The 25,998-nt window shown below is 45.8% G+C and overlaps 2 protein-coding genes across 2 annotated transcripts in view; one reads left to right on the top strand and one right to left on the bottom strand.

Moving 5' to 3' along the window:
* The window catches only part of taf7 (TAF7 RNA polymerase II, TATA box binding protein (TBP)-associated factor), a 40,181-nt gene extending 36,525 nt beyond the window's left edge, over nt 1-3,656 (bottom strand). Inside the window, exon 1 of the mRNA XM_063060559.1 lies at nt 3,545-3,656. Coding sequence (XP_062916629.1) covers nt 3,545-3,551 — 7 coding nt within the window. The 5' untranslated portion in view covers nt 3,552-3,656. The remainder of the gene's footprint in view (nt 1-3,544) is intronic.
* A 38-nt stretch (nt 3,657-3,694) lies between these two features.
* Nucleotides 3,695-23,270, top strand: zgc:101583 (uncharacterized protein LOC494104 homolog). The gene is made up of 7 exons (XM_063060558.1): nt 3,695-3,727; nt 4,438-4,504; nt 8,472-8,619; nt 9,494-9,550; nt 10,052-10,142; nt 17,514-17,674; nt 18,490-23,270. Exons 1-7 carry the CDS (start codon nt 3,708-3,710, stop codon nt 19,059-19,061), a joined length of 1,116 nt encoding a protein of 371 aa, XP_062916628.1. The 5' UTR covers nt 3,695-3,707; the 3' UTR covers nt 19,062-23,270.
* The last annotated feature ends 2,728 nt before the right edge of the window (nt 23,271-25,998 follow it).

The following is a 25,998-nucleotide window of genomic DNA, read 5'->3' as shown; positions in this document are numbered from 1 at the left end:
AAGGGAGAGCCAATGGATGTAGTGTACCTGGACTTTCAGAAAGTCTTTGATAAAGTCCCACATAGGAGATTTGTGGGCAAAATTAGGGCACATGGTATTGGGGGCAGAGTACTGACATGGATTGAAAATTGGCTGGCTGACAGAAAACAAAGAGTAGCGATTAACGGGTCCCTTTCGGAATGGCAGGCAGTGACCAGTGGGGTACCGCAGGGTTCAGTGCTGGGACCGCAGCTGTTTACAATATATATTAATGATTTAGATCAGGGAATTAAAAGTAACATTAGCAAATTTGCTGATGACACAAAGCTGGATGGCAGTGTGAAATGTGAGGAGGATGTTATGAGAATGCAGGGTGACTAGGTGAGTGGGCAGGTGCATGGCAGATGCAGTTTAATCTGGATAGATGTGAGGTTATCCACTTTGGTGGTAAGAACGGGAAGGCAGATTATTATCTAAATGGAGTCAAGTTAGGAAAAGGGGAAGCACAACGAGATCTAGGTGTTCTTGTACATCAGTCACTGAAAGCAAGCATGCAAGTACAGCAGGCAGTGAAGAAAGCTAATGGCATGCTGGCCTTCATAACAAGGGGAATTGAGTATAAGAGCAAAGAGGTTCTTCTGCAGCTGTACAGGGCCCTGGTGAGACCACCTGGAGTACTGTGTGCAGTTGTGGTCTCCAAATTTGAGGAAGGACATTCTTGCTATTGAGGGAGTGCAGCGCAGGTTCACAAGGTTAATTCCTGGGATGGCGGGACTGTCATATGTTGAAAGATTGGAGCAACTGGGCTTGTATACTCTGGAATTTAGAAGACTGAGAGGGGATCTTATTGAAACATATAAGATTATTAAGTGATTGGACACGCTGGAGGCAGGAAGCATGTTCCCGCTGATGGGTGAGTCCAGAACCAGAGGCCACAGTTTAAGAATAAGGGGTAGGCCATTTAGAACGGAGTTGAGGAAAAATTTTTGCACCCAGAGAGTGGTGGATATATGGAATGCTCTGCCCCAGAAGGCTATGGAGGCCAAGTCTCTGGATGCTTCCAAGAAAGAGATGGATAGAGCTGTTAAAGATAGCGGAATCAAAGGTTATGGGGATAAGGCAGGAACGGGGTACTGATTGTGGATGATCAGCCATGATCACAGTGAATGGTGGTGCTGGCTCGAAGGGCCGAATGGCCTACTCCTGCACCTATTGTCTATTGCCCATTGTCTAATCCAGTTATTGATTGTGCATAGCAAGATCCCATAAACAGCAATAAGGTAAACTGTCAGGTGATCTCTAATTGTGTTTATCGACGCAAATATTGACAGAAAAAACAGGAAAACTTCCCTGTTCCTACTGCAGCAATACAGAGAACTTGCGCTGGAACCCACTGAGATGAGTGGAGAAGACACCACCAACACGGCTTTCAAAGGTCACGCTATTCTAGTCGCTTAAGAAGGCAAGACCAGAAGGAATAGAAGCAGTAGCCTATCAGTCAAACACTCCAACCTGCTTGGTCATTTAACAACATCACAGCCTTCCAGTCTTCAACACACACCACTCTCCCAGTACCACTTGACTGTTCACAATACACTTTAAAGGTGTGTCAATTGCTACCTCGAATATACTCAATGTCTGCCCCTCGACAATCCTCCATGTCAAGAATTCCATCGACTCACCTCTGAGAGAAGACATTTGGCATCACCTCCACTTCACTATTGCAGGGAAATATGAAACCACAGCCAAGGTACTAAGAACATATTTAAGGAAGGATGAGCTGCGATTTTATGATGTGCAGCAGCTGAATTGTGGAATTGAAGGCAGCTCAGGTCTATACAAGCGGCCTTCAATGCAAGTACATGTCAACAAATACACTCAAAAACTTCTATAGTTGTACTGTGGAGAGCATTCTGACAGGCTGCATCACTGTCTGGTATGGAGGGGCTACTGCACAGGACCGAAAGAAGCTGCAGAAAGTTGTAAATCTAGTCAGCTCCATTTTGGGTACTAGCCTACAAAGTACCCAGGACAAAGTGAACAGTGTCTCAGAAAGGCAGCACCCATTATAAAGGACCTCTTGCACCCACGACATTACCTTTTCTCACTGTTACCATCCGCTGCTGTGTGTGACTGTGTAGGTTTCCCCCCACATCCTAAAGACGCACAGGCCGGTTGGGTAATTGTTTGCTGTAAGTAAGTAAGACCATAAGACAAAGGAGCAGAAGTCGGCCATTCGGCGCATCAAGTCTGTTCCGCCATTTTATCATGAGCTGATCCATTCTCCCATTTAGTCCCACTCCCCCGCCTTCTCACCATAACCTTTGATGCCCTGTCTACTCAGATACCTATCAATCTCTGCCTTAAATACACCCAATGACTTGGCCTTCACTGCTGCCCGTGGCAACAAATTCCATAGATTCACCACCCTCTGGCTAAACTAATTTCTTCGCATTTCTGTTCTGAATGGGCACCCTTCAATCCTTAAGTCAAGCCCTCTCATATTAGACTCCCCCTTCATGGGAAACAGCTTTGCCACATCCACTCTGTCCATGCCTTTCAACATTTGAAATGTTTCTATGAGGTCTCCCCTCATTCTTCTAAACTCCAAGGAATACAGTCCAAGAGCGGACAAACGTTCCTCATATGTTAACCATCTCATTCCCAGAATCATTCTAGTGAATCTTCTCTGTACCCTCTTCAACGTCAGCACATCCTTTCTTAAATAAGGAGACCAAAACTGCCCACGGTACTCCCAGTGAGGTCTCACCAGCGCCTTATAGAGACTCAACATCACATCCCTGCTCCTATACTCTATTCCTCTAGAAATGAATGCCAACATTGCATTCACCTTCTTCACCACCGACTCAACCTGGGGGTTAACCTTAAGGGTATCCTGTACGAGGACTCCCAAGGGCCGTTGCATCTCAGAACTTTGAATTCTCTCCCCATTTAAATAATAGTCTGCCCATTTATTTCTTCTGCCAAAGTGCATAACCATACACTTTCCAACATTGTATTTCATTTGCCACTTCTTTGCCCATTCTTCCAATCTATCCAAGTCTCTCTGCAGACTCTCTGTTTCCTCAGCACTACCGGCCCCTCCACCTATCTTTGTATCGTCAGCAAACTTAGCCACAAAGCCATCTATTCCATAATCCAAATCGCTGATGTACAATGTAAGAAGAAGTGGCCTCAACACGGACCCCTGTGGAACACCACTGGTAACCGGCAGATTAATTAGAGTACAGATTAATGACAAAAGAATCAAATGAGAGATGATGGGTGTGAGAGAATAAACACACGGGACTGAGAGTTAACTGGCGTAGACCCAAAGCACCGAGAGGCCTCCTGGGCGCTTCTGAGGTCTCTCAAAATCCGGGGAGGACTAATGGGATGGGCGAAGGGGCCGGTATTCCCATAACGTGCGAAGGACTGATTCCCGTGTTGTACTCCAGTACCGAAGACTACAGGAGATGTCTAACTGCTCCAGAGGTGGGAACAACGCCCTCCCGGTCTCCCCGGAGAACATCGCCGCGGAGAAATCCCAATCCCCGGCGCCCACCTGTCATCTTGTTCTAGCTGCCAGAGCTTTTCCTGTCCATAACCCGCGGGACGGCGTCGGTTCCTCACCCGGCATGCCGGAAGTCCACCCGGGAGGCAGATGTGGGATGCACACAGCAGAGCGGAAGTGGGCTGGGGGGACGGCTGGAGCGGCGGATCGGAAGATGGAGAAGTTGTCAGTGAGGTGCGGGGTAAAGGGGACGGGTGGTGAAGGAGGAATTACAGGAGTTGAGAATAGATAGGAAAGAGGCGCTGTTCGGAGGTGAAGGAGGGAAGGGGGTGGTGGTTCAGGATACGGAGGAAATGGGGTGGGGTGGAGAGTTGGAGTTTGTAAGGAATAAGGGGAATTGGGTGAGGAGGGAGGAGTGTCAGGGGTAAGGAGATAATTAAGGAAGCTGGAATTGGGGTTGTGAGAGAAGAGGGGTTCAAGGATAGGAGGGAATACGGTGGTCGGGTTTGGATGGCTCCATGGTAGGGAGGTAAAAGGAGGGCCGGGGTTAGAGAGTGTTGGGAGCTGGGAAGGAAGGAGGGACGGGGTGGCAGTCTAGGGAGGAAGGGGGTGCGGGCAGAGGAGCAAAAGGAGAGCTAGGGGTAGAGAAGGAAGGCGGAGTCAGGTGGGATGCATAGAAGGGGCGTCCATAGGGTCGGAAGGTTAGGAATGTGGGAAGAGAAGGGTATGGGGTCAGGTTGGGTGTTGGAGCAATGAGGAGATGGGTAAGTGAGGTAATGGAGGGAAGGGTGGGGAGGATGACAGAGGTATGGAAGGCAGAGGTAAGGTTGGGCCGGCAATACTACATCATATTAAGGGTCTGTTGTCCGGGAAGGATGGTGTGATACTTGTGTCACTTCCTCTTCCTGCCTTCTGGAACGGTTGACGCTTCTTGTATGTCCCAGGAGAATGGAGATAATTCCTCTTGGTGGAGTATTCCTGGTGCCAGAACCGATCTCCACATCAGCCTCGGTAGGTGATGAAAGGTAGCTTTGCACGTGCAGTCAGCAGACACTTGATATATTTGCCACTGATGTGAAGCTGGAACTGCAAACTGATGTTAATTGAGGAAAGTTGATGCAGAGAAATTTCTGCAACTCTGTCAAGGAATCAGTTGGTTTACTCCACAGTCGCAGTATCTTTACTAACTTTGTTCAAGGGACATCACTTGGACCTGTGTTCTGCTCAAATGTAATTCATGCAAAGGATAATGAACAATATTCACATTTTTTCAATAACTCACATTTATCAGAAATCTAACTTACATAGAACATAGAATAGTACAGCACAGTACAGGCCCTTCAGCCCACAATGTTGTGCCGACCCTCAAACCCTGCCTCCCATATAAACCCCCACCTTAAATTCCTCCATATACCTGTCTAGTAGTTTCTTAAACTTCACTAGTGTATCTGCCTCCACCACTGACTCAGGCAGTGCATTCCACGCACCAACCACTCTCTGAGTAAAAAACCTTCCTCTAATATCCCCCTTGAACTTCCCACCCCTTACCTTAAAGCCATGTCCTCTTGTATTGAGCAGTGGTACCCTGGGGAAGAGGCACTGGCTATCCACTCTATCTATTCCTCTTATTATCTTGTACACTTTAGGAGAGAAATACTGATATAATGCAAGAGGTGGCCCTTCATACCACAGGTTCATGCCAGCTCCCATGAATGAATCCCAACTGTCCCACTTCTCTCAATTTACCCCTGCAATGTTTTCTCTCTCATGTGCTCATCAATTCCTCCTTTGATTCAGAATCATGTTTGATATCACAGGCATTTTGCATGAAATTTGTTTTTTTTGTGGCAGCAGTGCATTGTAATACATAATAAAATTATAAAAAATAGGCAATATACAATTAAATAGGTAGAGCAAAAACAGAGCTAAAATATAAGGTAGTATAAATGGGTCCATTTTCCATTCAGAAATATGGTGGCAGGGGGGATGAAGCTGTTAGTAAAATGTTGAGTGTGTGTCTTCAGGCTCCCGAACCAGCTCCTTGATGGTAACAATGAGAAGAGGGCATGCCCTGGATATTGGCCATTCTTAAGGATGGATGCCGCTTTTTCTGAGGCATCACCTTTAGAAGATATCCTTGATGCCGGTAAGGCTAGTGCCCATGGTGGAGCTGGCTAAGTTTGTAACTTCCTGCAGCTTTTACCAATCCAGTGCAGTGGCCCCTCCGTACCAGACGGTGATGCGACCAGTTAGAATGCTCCCCAGGGTACATCTGCAGAAATTTGTGAGTCTTTGGTGACCTTCCAAGCCTCCTCAAACTCCTAATGAAATGTAGCTGCTGTTGTGCCTTCTTTGTAATTGCATCAATATATTGGGCCCAGGATAGAGCTTCAGAGACTTTGATACCCAGGAACTTGAAACTACTCACCCTTTCTATTTCTGATTGCTTGATGAGGACTGGGTGTCTTCCCTCAACTTCCCCTTCTTGAAGTCCACCATCAATTTCTTGGTCTTATTGACATTGAGTACAAGGTTGTTGCTGCGACACCCCTCAGCCAGATAGTCTGTTGATGGTGACCTCCTTGTCACCGTCTGAAACTCTGCCAACAATAGTTGTCTTGTCAGCAAATTTATAGATGGCATTTGAGCTGTGCCTAGCCACACAGTCATGGCTGTAGTGAGAGTACAGTACTGGGATAAGCATATTTCCTTGAGGTGCACCAGTGTTGATTGTCAGTGAGGACGAGATGTTACTTCCAATCTGCAATGATTATGGTTTCCCGATGAGAAAGTTAAGACTCCATATACTGAGGGAGGTGTAGGGGCTCACGTTTTGGAGCTCGTTGATTAGTACCGAGGGTAAAATGGTGTTGAGCACTGAGCTGTAATCAATAAACAGCAGCCTGCTTTTGTCCAGCTGATCCAAAACTGAGTGGAGAGCCAGTAAGAATGTGTCCACCATAGACCAAATGTGGTGATAGGCAAATCAGTTTCTGCCGTTTTTGGTGTCCCTCTGTAAATTGCCTTCAAGAATACCTCACAGTCTCCCTATTACTGTTCAGAAACTTGCACTAAACTAACTACAGTAATACTTAATGGATGGAGTACTGGACAGCACATTTGTACCATCCCTCTGCATGTAGACAGTTATTTGTTTAAAATTACCTCCAACTCCTTGACTTCCTGCAGAATTGAGTGTATTTAGAAATATTAAAATCCCTTCAAAAGTGCCTCAATTGTAATCCCATTTTCTGTCCACTCTCTGCTTTGAATTACATAGAACATAGAATAGTACAGTACAGGCCCTTCGGCCCTCAGTGTTGTGCTGACCCTTAAACTCTGCCTCCCATATAACCCCCCCCACCTTAAATTACCCTATGTTCTAAATGTTTGTCTCCCACATTTTGCTGTACCTGTAATAATCGGGTTTGAACATTTCTCACAGCGCTGTTTAAACCCTATTTAAGGACTTTGAGCACAGTTCTGTTGAGTATAACCTTTCAACCCACTTGCCCAGATCTTCAAGGTCCTCCCTCCTCTCTGCTTCACCAACTTAATTTCTAATTCCTTCCCAGCTCGGTGGGTATCGGGGTGGAGATACGTCTCTACCAAAGGAGGTGTGAGGCACACCTTTCCTCTGCTAGCCTGCCGGTCACCCTTGGGCAAGGTGTAGCACCTACTTAAACCACCCCCCACCCCCGATCTGGGTCACGTGAAGCCATGGGAGCAGGTGGTGGATGGCGGTATGAACGACCGGTGCATATCACAAGTCCTGGTTATGCGACCACTGACGCCAGGCAGACAGAATCCCTGAAGAGTGTTGATAATGGCTGGGGTCCCCTGCCTCGTAAAGACACTGCCCAGAAGGAGGTCATGGCAAACCACTTCTGACGAAAAGTTTGCCAAGAACAATCGTGATCATGAGACCATGATCGCTCATGTCATGTGACATGGCACTTATATTCTCAGCTCGGAAACACGTATGTCATTCTCAGACGACAGTGACCATTAGAGTTGTAAAGTCAACTGCACAGATGCAGACCCTTCGACTCAATGAGTGTGACAACTAACAAGTTCCCATTTACACTAATTCCACATTGTGAGTTTTTTCTGCCCGCATACTCTGCAGCTTCCCTTCCCCCAGCCCCCACCAGATTCTACCACTCACACACACAGCAGACACACGTTCCAGCACCAATTAATCCAACAACCTGTGCATCTTTGGGATGTAGGGGTGGGGTAGACCTATGGGCTCACGGAGAGAACGTGCAAACCCCACACAGACAGCGACCGAGGTCAGGATTAAACCTGGGTCATGGCTCTACCTGCACCGTCCCCATTGCCTGATGTCACTGTGCTGTTTGGTATCGGGTTTGTCAGCACCTCCTTGGTCCATTATGGGGAATAAGTTGTTCTATGGTGCAGGGATATCTCTGTTTCCCATGTTAGACAGAGCAAGTGCTGAGCCTGCTTCCCCACTGTACTGCTACTGTCAGGCAGGAGCTATAGAAGCCCGAAGAACCACACCACCAGATTCAAGAGCAGCTGCCTTCCTACTTCCACTCGGTTCAAAAGGTACATCTAATGTCAGAGAAATATGTACAATATACATCCAGAAATTCTTCTTCTTCAGACATCCACAAAAACAGAGAAGTGCCCCAAAGAATGAATGACAGTTAGAACCCCCAACTCCCCCTCCCTCACAATGACAATTCTTCAACGGACCTGCATAACTCAACTCCTACCTCAGCAATGGAATAACATGGACCACGTCTTGTACTGTCATGAACGTCTTCAATTGTGTCTTTGTTTTCCTTTGCATGACATTTTATTTCACTGTATAGTATAATTTCATGTCTAATTGATATTATATGTTGTCTGAACCTACTTGCTGGCTATACTGCAAACAGGTTTTTCACTGTATGGTAGCTCCCTGTATTTTTGTAGCTAACGGTAAACTCAGCCCTGTGCCCCACAGCTTCCAGCCACTGACAGCAGCACTGGGCATTATGTCTTCTACCTGGGGCTTGCTCTTGCCATTAGCTCCAGCATCTTCATTGGGAGCAGTTTCATCCTGAAGAAGAAGGGACTCCTGCGCCTAGCCGGGAAGTCAGCGGTAAGAGCAGGTAAGTGGCCTTCCTGCAGCTGGACTGTGTGACCTGGTCTCAAGTGGAATAATGCTGGGATGAGAGAGACGAGTCTCTGCTCCAGGAACTGCAGAGGGGTGGGGGTAAGAGAGTCAGCCCCTCTTATGGGAAAGGGGAGGTAAGGGCCTTCATAGGAGAACGGGAGAACAAGTTGGCAGGTTCGGGGAGGTGATGTCCACCTGTCAGTGTCCAGTGCTGCTACAGTTCTCCATTTGGCCACAGGAAGGAGCAGTTACTACCAACACAGTGTTCTGTGTGGTGACACTGCGTTTCAATTCTTATCAGTCTCCACAGGAGAGCTCACACATACCAATGAGAGGAGATAATCGAATCAGAGTCGTACAGCACTGAAACTGGCCCTTTGGCCATTGAGTCTGTGTTGACCATCACAGCTCATTTACACCAATCCTACATTTTTTTAATCTGCCTCATGTTCCCATCAATTTCCTCCAGATTTTACCTCGCACCTACACACTGGGACAATTTACAGAAGCCAGAAAGCCCACTAACTGACACATCTTTGGGATGTGGGAGCAAACTAGTGTGAGTACTGGGGGGGAAGGGGGGAGCCCACAGGATCACTGGGAGAACGTGCAAACTCCACACAGTCAGGACTGACCTTGGCTCGCTGGCGCAATGAGGCAGCAACCGTAGTGGCTGCAGCATATTGCTTTCTGCTGGCTCAGTTACCGTTACCGTGAACTCCTGGTGTCAGGTCGACTGGCTGCACTTCCCTATCCTACCCAATCCCAGTGCCTGCAAGCCCCTAGCCGAGAGGTACAGCCGGTGATGTGAGTTAGGTGGGGCTGGCTGTTTGAGTGCCGTGTTTAATCGCCATCTGCTTTTTCCACAGGCCAGGGCGGACACGCATACCTGAAGGAGTGGCTTTGGTGGGCCGGGCTTCTCACAAGTGAGTGTCGGACAGTGAATCTTCCTACCTTTGGGGTGGAGTCGACCCTGCCAGGGAGCTGCTACATAACTTCCCACTGACGGGAGCTCACACCGGGACAGCAGCCATGCATCGGTTCTCTTGGTCAAGAAGAGGGTGGGCAGTGTCCTCCTACCTTACAACTCCATTGACCACCTACCCTCCACCTATCCCGGTATCCTAACACCCCGACCCCACTCACCCTCCTGCCCACTCCACCCCTCTTTCACCACTCTTTCCCCCACAAAATACTCTCCCCCAAATGGGTCCCGCCACATCTCTATTCTTCCAGCCCTCCGCATCTGCCAATTCCACTCCGATCCCCTTCTGCCACCCCACCCGCAGATTCCATCCACCCTCTCACCCTGGGGTCCCTTTACTCCTCTCTGGCCTGTCACTGTCTGTGTGGGTTGTGTGATGACTGAGCACCGGGTACATTGAGCACCTGGTTCGCTCTCTAACTCTGCCTGTCCTCTTTTGCAGTGGGTTTGGGAGAAGCTGCCAATTTTGCTGCCTATGCCTTTGCCCCAGCAACTCTAGTCACACCTCTGGGAGCCCTCAGCGTTCTTGTGAGGTGAGCAAACCCAATGTCCTTCAGCTCACGGTCTCCTCTTTCCTACCCTCCCAACAAGCTGGTAAACTAGATCTAGAATTGTCTTCACCATTGAGAACAGGGTAATGGTGGAGGCTGTTCTTGTGATTTGGAGGCCGTTGACCTCTGTTGTGTCACAGATCGGTGCTGAGATCTTTTGTGTTTGTAATGTAGACAATGCATGTGGATGTAGACGTGATCACTATGGACACAGATTGTTCATTATGGAGGATAGTCTGGGCTACAGGGTGATATTGATATGTTGGTGAAGTCGGCTGAGATGGAGTTTAATGTGAGGTGAGGGGTATGAATGGCACCTTGAATGGTGGTGTTTAAGCCTATTACTAACAAAAGAGAGACATTGATGAGCAATTCCAGTGACCTTTGAAGGTGGCAGCACAGATGGATAACATGGCTAAGGCAGTGTATGGGATACTGGTCTTCATTACTTGGACCATTCAATAGAAGAACAGGGAGATTATGCTCCAATTTTATAAAACATTGATTGGACCTTAGCTGAAGTACTGCATACAGTGTAGCTTACCTCTTGCGTGAATGATCAAAGTTCAAAGTAAACAAGAGAAAATCTGCAGATTGGAAATCCAAGCAACACACATAAAATGCTCAAGGAACTCAGCAGGCCAGGCAGCATCTATGGAAAAGAGTAAACACTCGACTCAACCTGAAACGTTGACTGTACTCGTTTCCATAGATGCTGCCTGGCCTGCTGAGTTCCTCCAACGTTTTGTGAAAGTTCTAAGTAAATTTATTATCCCCAGTCACAATCCTGAGATTCATTTTCTTGTCAGCATACTCAATAAAACCAATAACTATAATAGACTTAATGAAAGACTGCACTAACAGGGCAGACAACCAGTGTTCAAAAGACAACAAACTACAAATAGAAATAGAAAGAAGAAATATTAATTAAATAAGCAATAAATATTGAGAACATGAGATGGTGCCCTTGAAAGTGAGTTTATATAATGTGGGAACAGTTCAGTGATGGGGCAAGTGAAGTTATCTCTGGTTCAAGAGCCTGATGGTTGAGGGGCAATAACTGTTCCTGATCCTGGTGGTGTGAGTTCGGAGGCTCCTGTACCACCTTCCTGATTGCAGCAGTGAGAAGACAGTATGACCTGCGTGGTGGGGTCCCTGTTTGCTTTCCTGCGACAGCGTTTCATGCAGATGTGATCAATGGTGGGGAGGCCCTTACTTGTGATAGACTGGGCCGTATCCACTACTTTTTGTAGGATTTTCCATTCAAGGGCTTTGGTGTTTCCATGACAGGAAGTGATGCAACCGGTCGATATATTCTCCACTACACACCTATAGAAGTTGGTCTAAGTTTCAGATGTCATGTCAAATCCTCACAAACTCCTAAAGAAGCAGAGGCAATGATGTGCTTTCTTCATAATTGCACTTGCATGCTGGGCCCAGGACAGGTCCTCCGACATGATAATCAGCTCCTTGGTCTTGCTACACTGGGTAAGAGGCTGTTGTTGTGGCTCCATTCTTCAGGATGTTGCCTGAGTTGGAGCAGTTCAGTGATGAGGAAAGACTGGAGCAGAGGAACTTGAGAGGGCACATAATTGAAGTGTATGAAAGTATGACTGGTACAGATGGGGGAGATGTGGAAAACTATTATCCATATCAGGGGTAGGTAAAACTATATACTTTATTGTCGCCAAACAATTGATACCAGAACGTACAATCATCACAGCAATATTTGATTCTGCGCTCCCACTCCCTGGATTACAAATATTAAATATTAAAAATAGTAAAAATTAGTAAATATTAAAAATTTAAATTATAAATCATAAATAGAAAAATGGAAAGTAAGGTAGTGCAAAAAAACTGAGAGGCAGGTCTGGATATTTGGAGGGTACGGCCCCGATCTGGGTCAGGATCCGTTCAGCAGTCTTATCACAGTTGGAAAGAAGCTGTTCCCAAATCTGGCCGTACAAGTCTTCAAGCTCCTGAGCCTTCTCCCGGAGGGAAGAGGGATGAAAAGTGTGTTGACTGGGTGGGTCATGTCCTTGATTATCTTGGCAGCACTGCTCCGACAGCGTGCGGTGTAAAGTGAGTCCAAGGACAGAACATTGGTTTATGTGATGTGCTGCACCATTTTCACGATCTTCTGCAGCTTCTTTCAGTCTTGGACAGGACAACTTCCATACCAGGTTGTGATGCACCCTTGAAGAATGCTTTCTACGGTGCATCTATAAAAATTAGTGAGGGTTTTAGGGGATAGGCCAAATTTCTCTAGTTTTCTCAGGAAGTAAAGGCGCTGGTGGGCCTTCTTGGCCGTGAACTCTGCTTGGTTGGACCAAGTCGGGTCATTTGTGATGTTGACCCCGAGGAACTTAAAGCTTTTGACCTGTTCCACTTGCACACCACCGATGTAAATTGGGTTGTGTGGTTCGCTACTCCTCCTGAAATCAGCAATCAATTCTTTCGTCTTGCTGACGTTGAGGGATAGGTTATTGTCTTTGCACCATGCCACCAGGTTCTTAATTTCCTCTCTGTACTCAAACTCATCATTACCTGAGATACGGCCTACAATTGTTGTGTCATCAGCAAACTTATATATTGAGTTTGATGGAAACTTGGCTACACAATCACGGGTGTACAGTGAGTACAGCAGGGGGCTGAGTACACAGCCTTGTGGGGCACCAGTGCTCAGAGTGATTGTAGAGGAGAGCTTGTCCCCTATTTTTACAGCCTGGGTCCTGTCTGTGAGGAAGTTGAAGATCCAGCTACAGATCTAACTGCTAAGGCCCAGGTTCCGGAGCTTAGGAATCAGGTTATTTGGAATGATGGTATTAAAGGCAGAGCTGCAGGCAATGAAAAGGAGCCTTATGTATGCGTCTTTATTCTCCAGGTGTTCTAAAGAGGAATGTAGGGCCAGAGAGATGGCATCTGCCGTTGACCTAGGTCTTAGATTTAGGGTGGGGGGGGGTCAAATAAATTCAGAGGGGATCTTAAGGGGACCCTTTGCACCTAGAGTGTTGAGTATGCAAACTGATTGCCTGAGACAGGTGGAAGCAGAGATGCGGACAGCATTGGTGTCTAGATGAGCACTTGAATTACCTGGTAAGGCTACAGGCCAATTGCTGAGAGATGGGATTAAAGGAATGGGTGCCCCTGGTTAGAATGGGCCGAATGGCCTGTTTCTGTGCAATCTGACTCTAAATGCCTTGATTCTGGTTTCCCATTCCCCATACACTGACTTTACAAACACCTGAACGGTGTAATCACAGTCAGGCAGTTTCACCGTGTGAGACCCTCCACCCTTCAATCCAGCTCACAAACCAAACAGCAGGCAGCACCAATACACAGAGGAGAGACATGGCCTCATCACGATTATCCCCACTCACAAGGCCAAGTAACTCCAGCATTCCCAACAAGAACTGAGATTCAGATGCTCAAAATCATTAACAATACTCACGACAACTACAAAGTTGTGCACCTTGAAAAGTTAAATAGAGGTAAGACCTATAAATTGTAGGGCACTAATGGAGGTAGATGAACAGAGACCAAACGGTTCACACCCAAGGGTTCTGGAAAATGGCAACACAGCTGGATAGAGTGGTGAAGAAGGTACCTGGAATACTTGTTCATGGGTCAGGTGACAGAAATATAAACATTGGAACATTTTGTTGCAAATAACACTACACTTGGGGGTATTGTGTGCATTTCTGGCAGCCACACTATAGGAGGGTGGGCAGGGTTTTAGAGGGGAAACTTCCTCACACAGTGGTTTATATCTTGAACTTGCTTCCATAAGAATGTGGTGGAAGAAGTTATAGTCACTGTGTTTATGAGGTGTTTAGACACTGGAATTGTCAAGGCATAGAATATGGGCCTAATGTGGATAAATGGGATAATGTAGTTGAGAACAAACATGTACATGGTGGACCGGAGAATTTGTTTCTGTGATGTATGACTCAAGGTCAGGTTAGCATATGTTAGAAATGTGTAGAAATCTTTCTACACATCCCATCATTTTCATGGTATGGTTCAAAGTTCACTTTGCATTTTTCCATAAAGAAACATTTATAATATTATGGGAATATTGAATATTTCTGTAAAAGGATTATGAGAAATACAGCCTTATCTCAGAGACAGAATACAGTGCACAGTTCTCCAACAGGATTAACAAACAGTGGGACAGCTTTTGGGAAATTTGGTATATATGGTAAAAGTATTCAGCCCCCCAACCTTTGTTCACATAAACCAGTATTACAAGCAAGGATTTTGATCAATTTAACTGAGAATTTTATATGTGAATCACATGCTCCTTGTTTCACAGTAGAGTCCAAAAAACAGGGAAAATTGTAAAATAAGAAAAGCTAAAGATTCAAAAACTGAAATGTCAGCAGTTCAAAAGTATTCACTCTTCTTTGCTCAGCACCTCCCTCAGCTATTACATCCAGTAGTCTTTTTGGATAAGCCTCTATTAGCTTTCCACAACATGAAGGAGCAAGACTGCAGTGGTTAGCAATCTTGAGGAATTATTAGAGGTGTTCAGTTGGGTTAAGATCAGGATCTGACTGGGCCACTCAAGGACATCAATTTTCTTCATTTGAAGCCACAGCATGGTTCCTCTGGCAGTGTGCTTTGGGTTGTTGTCCTGCTGAAAGACAAACTTCCTCCCCAGTTTAAGCTTTCTGGCAGAGGCAAGCAGGTTTTTATCCAGAATCTCTGTGTTTAGCAGCATTCATCCTCCCATCAATCCCGACCAGATTTCCAGCCCCTCCTGCTGAAAAGCATCCCCATAGCATACTACTCCACCATATTTTATAATAGGGATGGTGTTACCTGGCTGATGCACAGTATTAGATTTACAACCCGTGTAATGTTTAGTATTCAGGCCAAAAAGTTCCTCTTTGCTCATCTGACCACAAGACATTTTCCCACATCTTTACAGTATCTTCTAAGCAACACTTTGCAAAGTCTTTACAGGCAAGGATATGATTTTATTTTTTTCAGCCTGAACTTCTTCCTTCCAATCTTTCACCATGGATTCATCCATTTCCCTTTCAACCCCATTCTCTTGTTTTATCCCCGTAACCTTTCACTCTCTAATCAACCTCTGCCTTAAATATACCCAATGACCTGGTTTCCATAACAACCTGTGATATTGAATCCCACAGAGTCGCCACCCTCTGGCGAAAGAAATTCCTCCTCGTCACTGTTCTAAATGAAAGACCCTCTATTCTGACGCTGTTCCTGGACTCCCCCACTAGAGGAAACATCATCTCCAAATCCATTCTATCTAAGCCTTTCAATATTCAATAGGTTTCAATGAGATCCCAGCTTCATTCTAAATTGCAGCAAGTAAAGGTCCAGAGCCATCAATTGCTACTCGTATGATTAGCCTTTCATGCCTGAAATAATTCTCAATAGGAGAGTCCTATTTACTAAATAGGAGGCCCAGAACTGTTCACAATACTCCAAGGCCTCACCAATGCCTTAAAAATTCAGATTTTATATAATCCTATTGAAATGAATGCTAACATTGCATTTGTCTTCCTTGCCATTGACTCAACCTGCAAGTTAACTTTTAGGGAATCATGCACAGGGACTCCCAAGTCCATTTTCACTTCAGATTTTTTAATTTTTGCCCTGTTCAGAAAATAGTCTGTGCTTTTATTCCTTCTACCAAAGTTCGTGACACCCAATACTTCCCAATACTGTATTCCATCTGCCACTTCTTTGCCATTCTCCTAATTTGTCCACCTGCAGTCTCCCTGCTTCCTCAACAGTACCTGCTGTTCCCCCATCTCTGTATCGTCCTCAGACTTGGCCACAAAGCCATCAATTCATCATCCAAATCATTGGCATGCAACGTAAAATGAAAAGGTCCCAACACCAACCCCTGCAGAACACCTCTAGTCACCAGTAGTCAATCAGAAGGGGCTCCATTTATTCCCACTCTGTCTCTTGGCAGTCAGCCAATGCTCTATCCGCGCTAATATCTTTCCTGTAATAGCATGGGCTCTTGTTAAACAGCCTCATGTGCAGCACCTTGTCAAAGGCCTTCTGAAAATCCAAGTATACAATATCCACTGATTCTCCTTCGTCTATCCTGCTTGTTATTTTCTCAAAGAATTCCAACAGGTTTGTCAGGGAAGATTTTCTCTTGAGGAAACCATGCTGACGTTGGTCTATCTTATCATGTGCCTCCAAGTATCCTGAAATCACATCCTGAATAATCGACTCCTGACATCTTCCCAACCACTGAGGTCAGGCTAACTAGCCTATAATTTCCTTTCTTCTGCCCTTCTTAAAGAGTTTAGTGACATTTGCAATTTTCCAATCTGGAACCATGCCAGAATCAAAGGTCATCCTATAAAATACAATGTACAAGTGGCAGTGTGTGGGGGTATGAAGGAGGGGCTGTGGAGAGGAGAGGATGATGTAGATGTAATGGAAGGGGGTGGTGGGGGTGGGAGAATGGATGGAGGGGTTGAGCAGCCTTTCAGTTCGGGGAAAGTAACTGGTTTTGACTGTTGTGATCCTGGCGCAGATGCTGTGTGGCCTCTTCACTAATGGGAGTGGGACAAACAGTCTATAAGCAGGTTCTTGCTGAGCAAGGAGATCTGCAAGAGTTGTTCAGCAGTGAAGCTATTCAGTCACTTCAATGTTGGTGTCAACTTGAGCTGGGGTAGAGTGGAGACAATACTCCTGCAGCCCACTGAAGCCTGACCCCATTCCCAATTGAATCTGAAAGAGCAGGTGCGACCCAGTATTCACACCCGACTATCTTTTCATCAGTGCAGCCCTTAGCATTTCCTTCCCCCATCATCATCTCCCATTGCAACACTGCTAGCGTCTGAGTCTTTCTCACTTCCCATTTTATCACTGTCTTATAATATTCCATCTTAAAGAGAAAGAGGATGGCATTGCTCGGTGTGTCAGGCAGCATGAATGGAGACAGAAGCAGAGGCAAGGACCTTCCATCAGTCTTGTCCGGTTGAGTATTCTCAACTTTTTTCATTCAGATTTTTAGATTAATTTAAATAGATTACTTTTAGACATGGGTTTTAAGACATTTCACATTACCCCATGGGGTCAGGTACAGTTACTTTGATTGTGCATTTTGTGTGGTAAATGATAAATAAAACCTGTTTGAGAGTCTGGGAGTTGAGCATGGATACAGCAAAAACTATCAATGGGGCCAGGCTTTTCTTTTAAAATATTGCTCTTCAAGGCAAGGCAGGTAGCAGCAGATACAAACTCTAAAGAAACTCTAGAGAAAGAGAATGATCAGGAATTTGTAAATTCTATTACTGTTTCCTATCCAGTCTTTGGAATTCCTAACACAATCTCACTACTCTCCCTCAGTGCTATCTTATCTTCATACTTTTTAAATGAGCGGCTGAACCTTCACGGAAAGATGGGCTGCATTCTGAGTATCCTGGGATCAACGGTGATGGTCATCCATGCCCCACAGGAGGAGGAGGTCGGAACCTTGGCTGAAATGGTGGAAAAGCTGAAGGATCCAGGTAGAACAAATTGGGTAAAATCTGGTGGAATACTTTGTTTCCACTACAACAGGTGTCAGTGCAGGACAGATGCATCTCCATCAATTATGGCAGAATCATAGATTCCAGTAGATGGGTCAAGGCCTTCATGGGATTGGCCAGGCTCTGCTTTGTGAGGCAGCTGTTTCACTCTAGGTTCTGCTTGGTGCTGCAGACTTTATAACTATAAATTTATCCAGTTCCCTATTGAAAAAATCACTTAATTCTGCTGTCAGTACCCTTTCAGGAATGACACTCCATGTGATGACAAACTCAGTTTCAAAAGCAAAGGAAATCCACCCATTTTCCAGTCAAAGCTGGCTGCTCTGGTTACCAGCCACACAAGTGAACATTGATTCTCCCTGTGCCATTTTATTTCCCAATCCCACTCTAGTCTGTGTTTGGCTTCCTCTACTACCACACTGTGGCCCAACATTTCATCTCACCCTGTCCCTTTCTCACGCCATCCTATTCATGCTCATCACCTTTACCTGGCCCCTTCTAGTGTTTAGTCCCCCATCTTCCTACTCTCCATCTCTGCTTTTAACACTGACACCCTCTCATAGTTCTGAATGCAAATGTTAACTGGTTTATTTCCAACAGAAACTTCCCAACTGGCTGAGTTCTTCCAGCATTTCTGGCTTATTCTGGATTTTCCCTGTAACCTGGCACATTTCAAGTTAGTGCCAGGTTGGAGGTGTTTTTAAAGCAGGACTGGTTCTGCCAGGTTTTTTGTTTATTGTGCACATACACACCTTGCATCCCGATCTAAATCCAGCCTTGTTTCTGCCTTGCAGGTTTCATTGCTTTTGCTGTGTGTGTTGTGGTCAGCTGCTTGATCCTGATCTTGTTGGTGACCCCCCGCTACGGCCAGAAGAATGTCCTGGTCTACATCCTCATCTGCTCCATCATTGGCTCCCTCTCTGTCTCGTGTGTTAAGGGTCTGGGCATCGCCATTAAGGAGCTATTTGTGGGCCACCGTGTGCTATCATCCCCAATGACCTGGATCCTGCTGGTCTTCTTGATAGTCTGCATCAGCACCCAGATCAACTACCTGAACAAAGCCCTCGACATCTTCAACACCTCCATCGTAACTCCTATCTACTATGTCTTTTTTACCACTGCTGTGATGACCTGCTCAGTCATTCTGTTCAAGGAGTGGTACCACATGACCATTTACAACATTGTGGGCACAATTAGTGGGTTCCTCGTTATCGTCCTTGGTATCTTCCTGCTGCATTCTTTCAAGGACATCAGTTTCACTCCTAGCATCCTGCCTCTGTTCCTCAGGAAGGCCAAGCCCAGGGTGGACCGAAGCCAACCTTACCAAGCCCTGCCTTCCCAGGGGACAGAAAGCCCCAGCTGCTAACTCCAAGTCAGCAATGCATAGCTTCACCTGGGAGCCGAGTTGGAAGGATCAGGGACAGTGTGTTCAAAACCCTTCTGATCTGTCCACACACATTTATTTAGCATTCCTCCCCAGGCTGCAATATCATATTGGAGTTCATTCCCATCCACCTCATGGTTAGCTGGTACACGTTAGCGGAGCTGCCTCTCCAAGTATGATGTTGAGCTGAAGAAGGACTCACTCGTTCCAAGTTGCTGGTCCTAGTGAGTGTCCCATTACCCAGCACTGTTAAATATGGGGGGGGGAACAGATGATCGCGCGCGCACGTGCGTGTGTGTGTGTGTGTGTGTGTGTGTCTGTGTGGAATTCGGGTGTCAGGCAATTTATCTTTGAAATACTGTCATGTCTTGACAGGAAGGGTAAAAGGTTTCAATAATTTGATCATGACAGGTATAATGTCATAAGACCTGGGTCACCAAATCAAACAAAAGAATCCAGCTCTCACCATGTAAGGATCTCATTTTGACAATGCTTGTCCTCAGTCTACTCAGAGAATGAAGGTAGTGAGGTTTGAGGAAGAGGACCAAAAGCACTACTTAGAAGTTGGTACCGTTGTATTCTTTCTCATCGTTGATCTTAGCAGTAGCATTCCTTATGAGGTCATATTTTTCACATGCCAACACAATCTCCATTGGGCACAACATAGCAAGGACCATAATCCAGGTATTTCATATTAGTCACACGTTGAAACTCTCTGATTCAGCACTTTAGGATTGTCTGGTGCCAGATTACAATAAAACTGTCCCAATTATCTACCACTAATCAGGACTGTTCTTTTAAGTACAGGACACTCCCCAGTTAGTGAGGGTTCTGTTCTCAAGAACTATTGGTAACTCAAATTTTCCCTAATTTGGGAAAGCTGTTGGCTGATAATGTAAAAGTTACACTGGTAGGTTAATCAGGTACAGATCTTAGTTAATTTTAGTCCTTAGAATTAGCCAATTAGTACAGATCTGTATTAAAGATCTAAATGCTGCTGGGCCAGAGTTTCAACCTGTAGAAAGACTTCTCCTTACACTAATGGAGTCTTGAGCTCTCCACCACAGTAGACTGTGACACAATACGTACAACAGTTTATCAGCATCTTTTTACTGATTCCAGTGCTAGACCTGCTCTGCAAGTACGTACTGGAGCATTGCAGAAGGGACTTTAAGGAGCTCAGGGTTGATTTCAGAAAAGTACAGCAAGACGCCCTACTGTCCAGTGTCCACACTGACCATCAAATCCCCTACTTACATTAATCCTACATTAGATCTCAAACCCTGGTCTCTTGTGTTGAGGTAGCAGCTCTACTGGATTACAGAAACAAGGAGTTCCACTTTTATCACCCATGCAGTGAAGTGCTCTGTCCAGACTGTTGCTCAAAGTGCTTTAATATTCTGGCACGTGAACCCATCACTTGCCTGGAGCTAGGCTGGTGATGAAAGCAGACCTGGAGCTATGAGCATTGCAAACATATCGCAAGGCTTGAATAGTTCAAGCTGTTGGAAAGTAATCAGACCTAGATGCTACTGAAAAACTACCTGCTTGGCACAGCCTTTGTCCAAACAGTAAATGTACTGCAGGTCAAAATACTGTGGATGCTGGAAACACTCAGCATGTCAGGTTGTATCTGTGAGAAAAGAAACAGTTGACGTTTCACCTCAGGGACGCTCCATGATGATGCTCTTCGGCACGTACTTTTCATCAGAAATATCAAAAGGAGAAACCTTTATACAGAGCGTAGAACTAACAACACACAATTCTCATCAGTCCCAGGCACTTGCGACTTAGTCCAGCTACTGTTCTAATTTAAGTGACTGAAAAATGTCTTACATTAAATATATTTTTACAGTGCTGATAATACTGTGGAGGTTTTTAATCACTTTACTTGGACAAAGGTAGAACAACGTGACCAGGGGCTTCCCCTAGATTTAGTAAAGCAGCAAGGAGCAGCTCAGGGATTGAGTCACTGTCATCCCATTGTTGTAGAGGAAAACCTCTTGTGAGGGGATGGCAGTGAAATACAAGACTAAGCAAATGGGATCTTTCTAACACCATGTCTTTCAGGGATACTCCCTATTCTTGGATTGTGAGCTTAACTTGGGATGTTGATGTCACTGGCATTTCTTGTACCTGTACAGAGGAGCCAGCTCAGAGTCACTGGTGAGTCTGGGCTCACATATACACCCAGATTAAGTGAGGATGCGAAATTCCTACCCTGAAGAAAAGGTTTTCCAACAAACTGATACTTACAGTTAGCACTTTGATAAGCTTTTCATTAACAGTAGGCCATTTGGCAAGATCACCACAGAAACAGGCCCTTCACCCCACTGAGATGTGTATCTATTCTCACCAAGATGATGCAAATGGGCTTTTATCTCTTCTGCATTCTCTCTATTGCTATCATATTCTTGCTCTTGTGTGGCAACCATAACCGTACACAATTATGATCCAAGTGTGGTCTAAATATTTAAAGCTGTAACATGATGTTCCAATTCTTATGCTCAATGAAAACAAGCATACAAAATGCCTTCTTTACTGTCCTATCCACTTGTTTCAGAGCTTTCAGGAAGCAATGGACTGGTACCCCAAGATCTAACTACATCAATATTCACAACATCCCTGACATTTACTCCATATGTTCACCCAAAATTTAACCACAAGTCACACTCGGTCGGATTAAATTCCACCTGCCATTCTCCTTCAACTGTCTGATTATGTTCCACCATCACTTTAAACAGCCTTCACTATCTGCTGTTCCATAAATGTTCATATTATCTGCAAGCTTAATCATACGCCCAGTCATTTCTATATATTATGAACAAAGACCCCAGTACCATCCCTGCAGGATGGGAAGTGCATACTTGTTACACAGTTTCCAGTCAGAAAACACCCTTTCACCATTACCCTGTCTCATATCACTCAGGCAATTTTGGACCCAATTCATCAGCACCTTTCATCATACCATTACCTTCTAGGCCAGCCTATTTTGTAAAAAGCTTTATTAATGTACATATAGGAAATATCTACCAAACTGTTCATCAAACTCCTTGGCTACCTCCTCAAAAAAATTGAGACTTGATCTCCTCCGTACAAATCATAGCAACTCCCAATCAGTCCCATCTTTCCAAGTGAATATAAATCCTGGTCTCATAGAACCTTCAAGTTTTCAACCACTGATGTAAAGTTCACTGACCTGTAGTTTCCAGGCTTGTCTCAGCTGCCCTTTTTAAATAAAAGCACAATAGCTGCCTCCGGTCTTATAGTACCATACATATGACTAACAAAGTGCAAACATCTCCAAGGCCTGAGTAATCTCCATTTTTGCTTTCATCTTTGTCCTAGGATCAATCCACTTTAAGGTGCACAAATATTTCTAGCTCTTACACCTCCTTCATACTGAAACAAGAGGTTAGCTAAGAAGGAATTGGGCCCCTTAGTGATGAGAAGAGTAATCTTATCCTTTGAGTCAGACATTACAGCTCCAAACCACTATAGCCCTCTCAACTTTAGAGAGCCCACAAATTCACCTCCCTGGTGAATACCAATGGAAATTACTCATTTAGGATCACACTTAGATCATCCCTTAGTTCCTTCCTTAGCTATCCTCTTGCTTTAATATATTTTTACGATTCTGTAATTATTCTTGCCAAGGACAGTTCATGACTCCTTTTTGCCCTAATTTTTCCATTTTCTTCTGTCTGTTATGAACTTCAAATGACTTGTTTGGTGACTTCCTACATTTGACACATGCCTCCTTTTACCGATCAGTTTTTCAATATCCTTCATTATCTCTTACAGGGACTCCGAATTCTTGTCATTTCACTTCTAATCGCTGGATTTACCAAATGTGTTTCCCTCTGGCAGTTCCTCCAAATCTGCCTTTCCCAGGTACCATCCCACAGTATGGAAAACTGCCTTCTCCTAACTTACGCTCCAAACTCAAGGGAACTATTTTATTGTTTTTCATTACCAGCTTGCCAAACTTATCCCAGAGAGCTCCACCAATCTCTTCAATCATTTGCACATCTGTATTCCCTAGTTCAACCCATCTCTAGTTCGACTCTGTGCATGTTGCTTCAGAAAAACCTGAAAGCATTTTCAACTAAAGCAATCTCATTCAATGTTGAGAAACTTCATTCCTTTACTAGGAAGAGGCGCAGTCGACGTTTCAGGCCGAGACCCTTCGTCAGGACTAACTGAAGGAAGAGTGAGTAAGGGATTTGAAAGCTGGAGGGGGAGGGGGAGATGCAAAATGATAGGAGAAGACAGGAGGGGGAGGGATAGAGCCGAGAGCTGGACAGGTGATTGGCAAAAGGGGATACAAGAGGATCATGGGACAGGAGGTCCGGGAAGAAAGACAAGGGGGGGGGTGACCCAGAAGATGGGCAAGAGGTATATTCAGAGGGACAGAGGGAGAAAAAGGAGAGTGAGAGAAAGAATGTGTGCATAAAAATGAGTAACAGATGGGGTACGAGGGGGAGGTGGGGCCTAGCGGAAGTTAGAGAAGTCGATGTTCATGCCATCAGGTTGAAGGCTACCCAGACGGAATATAAGGTGTTGTTCCTCCAACCTGAGTGTGGCTTCATCTTTACAGTAGAGGAGGCCGTGGATAGACATGTCAGAATGGGAATGGGATGTGGAATTAAAATGTGTGGCCACTGGGAGATCCTGCTTTCTCTGGCGGACAGAGCGTAGATGTTCAGCAAAGCGGTCTCCCAGTCTGCGTCGGGTCTCACCAATATATAAAAGGCCACATCGGGAGCACCGGACGCAGTATATCACCCCAGTCGACTCACAGGTGAAGTGATGCCTCACCTGGAAGGACTGTTTGGGGCCCTGAATGGTGGTAAGGGAGGAAGTGTAAGGGCATGTGTAGCACTTGTTCCGCTTACACGGATAAGTGCCAGGAGGGAGATCAGTGGGGAGGGATGGGGGGGGACGAATGGGCAAGGGAGTTGTGTAGGGAGCGATCCCTGCGGAATGCAGAGAGAGGGGGGGAGGGAAAGATGTGCTTAGTGGTGGGATCCCGTTGCAGGTGGCGGAAGTTACGGAGAATAATATGTTGGACCCGGAGGCTGGTGGGGTGGTAGGTGAGGACCAGGGGAACCCTATTCCTAGTAGGGTGGTGGGAGGATGGAGTGAGAGCAGATGTACGTGAAATGGGGGAGATGCGTTTAAGAGCAGAGTTGATAGTGGAGGAAGGGAAGCCCCTTTCTTTAAAAAATGAAGACATCTCCCTCGTCCTAGAATGAAAAGCCTCATCCTGAGAGCAGATGCGGCGGAGACGGAGGAATTGCGAGAAGGGGATGGCGTTTTTGCAAGAGACAGGGTGAGAAGAGGAATAGTCCAGATAGCTGTGAGAGTCAGTAGGCTTATAGTAGACATCAGTGGATAGGCTGTCTCCAGAGACAGAGACAGAAAGATCTAGAAAGAGGAGGGAGGTGTCAGAAATGGACCAGGTAAACTTGAGGGCAGGGTGAAAGTTGGAGGCAAAGTTAATAAAGTCAACGAGTTCTGCATGCGTGCAGGAAGCAGCGCCAATGCAGTCGTCAATGTAGCGAAGGAAAAGTGGGGGACAGATACCAGAATAGACATGGAACAGAATTGTTCCACAAACTCAACAAAAAGGCAGGCGTAGCTAGGACCCACACGGGTGCCCATAGCTACACCTTTAGTTTGGAGGAAATGGGAGGAGCAAAAGGAGAAATTATTAACAGTAAGGACTAATTCCGCTAGACGGAGCAGAGTGGTGGTAGAGGGGAACTGATTAGGTCTGGAATCCAAAAAGAAGCGTAGAGCTTTGAGACCTTCCTGATGGGGGATGGAAGTATATAAGGACTGGACATCCATGGTGAAAATAAAGCGGTGGGGGCCAGGGAACTTAAAATCATCGAAAAGTTTAAGAGCGTGAGAAGTGTCACGAACATAGGTCGGAAGGGATTGAACAAGGGGTGATCGAGGTATGCAGAAACGAGTTCAGTGGGGCAGGAGCAAGCTGAGACAATAGGTTGGCCAGGACAGGCAGGTTTGTGGATCTTGGGTAGGAGGTAGAAACGGGAAGTGCGGGGTGTGGGAACTATAAGGTTGGTAGCAGTGGATGGGAGATCCCCTGAGCGGATAAAGTCGGTGATGGTGTGGGAGACAATGGCCTGGTGCTCCTTAGTGGGGTCACGATCGAGGGGTAAATAAGAGGAGGTATCCGCGAGTTGTCACTGCGCCTCAGCAAGGTAGAGGTCAGTATGCCAGACTACAACAGCACCCCCCTTATCAGCGGGTTTAATAATAAGGTTAGGATTAGTGCGGAGGGAGTGGAGAGCAGAGTGTTCCGAAGGAGTGAGGTTGGAATGGGGACAATGCAGACTGGGAGACCGCTTTGCTGAACATCTACGCTCTGTCCGCCAGAGAAAGCAGGATCTCCCAGTGGCCACACATTTTAATTCCACATCCCATTCCCATTCTGACATGTCTATCCACGGCCTCCTCTACTGTAAAGATGAAGCCACACTCAGGTTGGAGGAACAACACCTTATATTCCGTCTGGGTAGCCTCCAACCTGATGGCATGAACATTGACTTCTCTAACTTCCGCTAAGGCCCCACCTCCCCCTCGTACCCCATCTGTTACTCATTTTTATGCACACATTCTTTCTCTCACTCTCCTTTTTCTCCCTCTGTCCCTCTGAATATACCTCTTGCCCATCCTCTGGGTCACCCCCCCTCCTTGTCTTTCTTCCCGGACCTCCTGTCCCATGATCCTCTCGTATCCCCTTTTGCCTATCACCTGTCCAGCTCTCGGCTCTATCCCTCCCCCTCCTGTCTTCTCCTATCATTTTGCATCTCCCCCTCCCCCTCCAGCTTTCAAATCCCTTACTCACTCTTCCTTCAGTTAGTCCTGACGAAGGGTCTCGGCCTGA

Source organism: Mobula hypostoma, chromosome 10 (genome assembly GCF_963921235.1).
Source record: "Mobula hypostoma chromosome 10, sMobHyp1.1, whole genome shotgun sequence".
Lineage (NCBI taxonomy): Eukaryota > Metazoa > Chordata > Chondrichthyes > Myliobatiformes > Myliobatidae > Mobula > Mobula hypostoma.
This window is presented reverse-complemented; position numbering and strand designations above follow the sequence as displayed.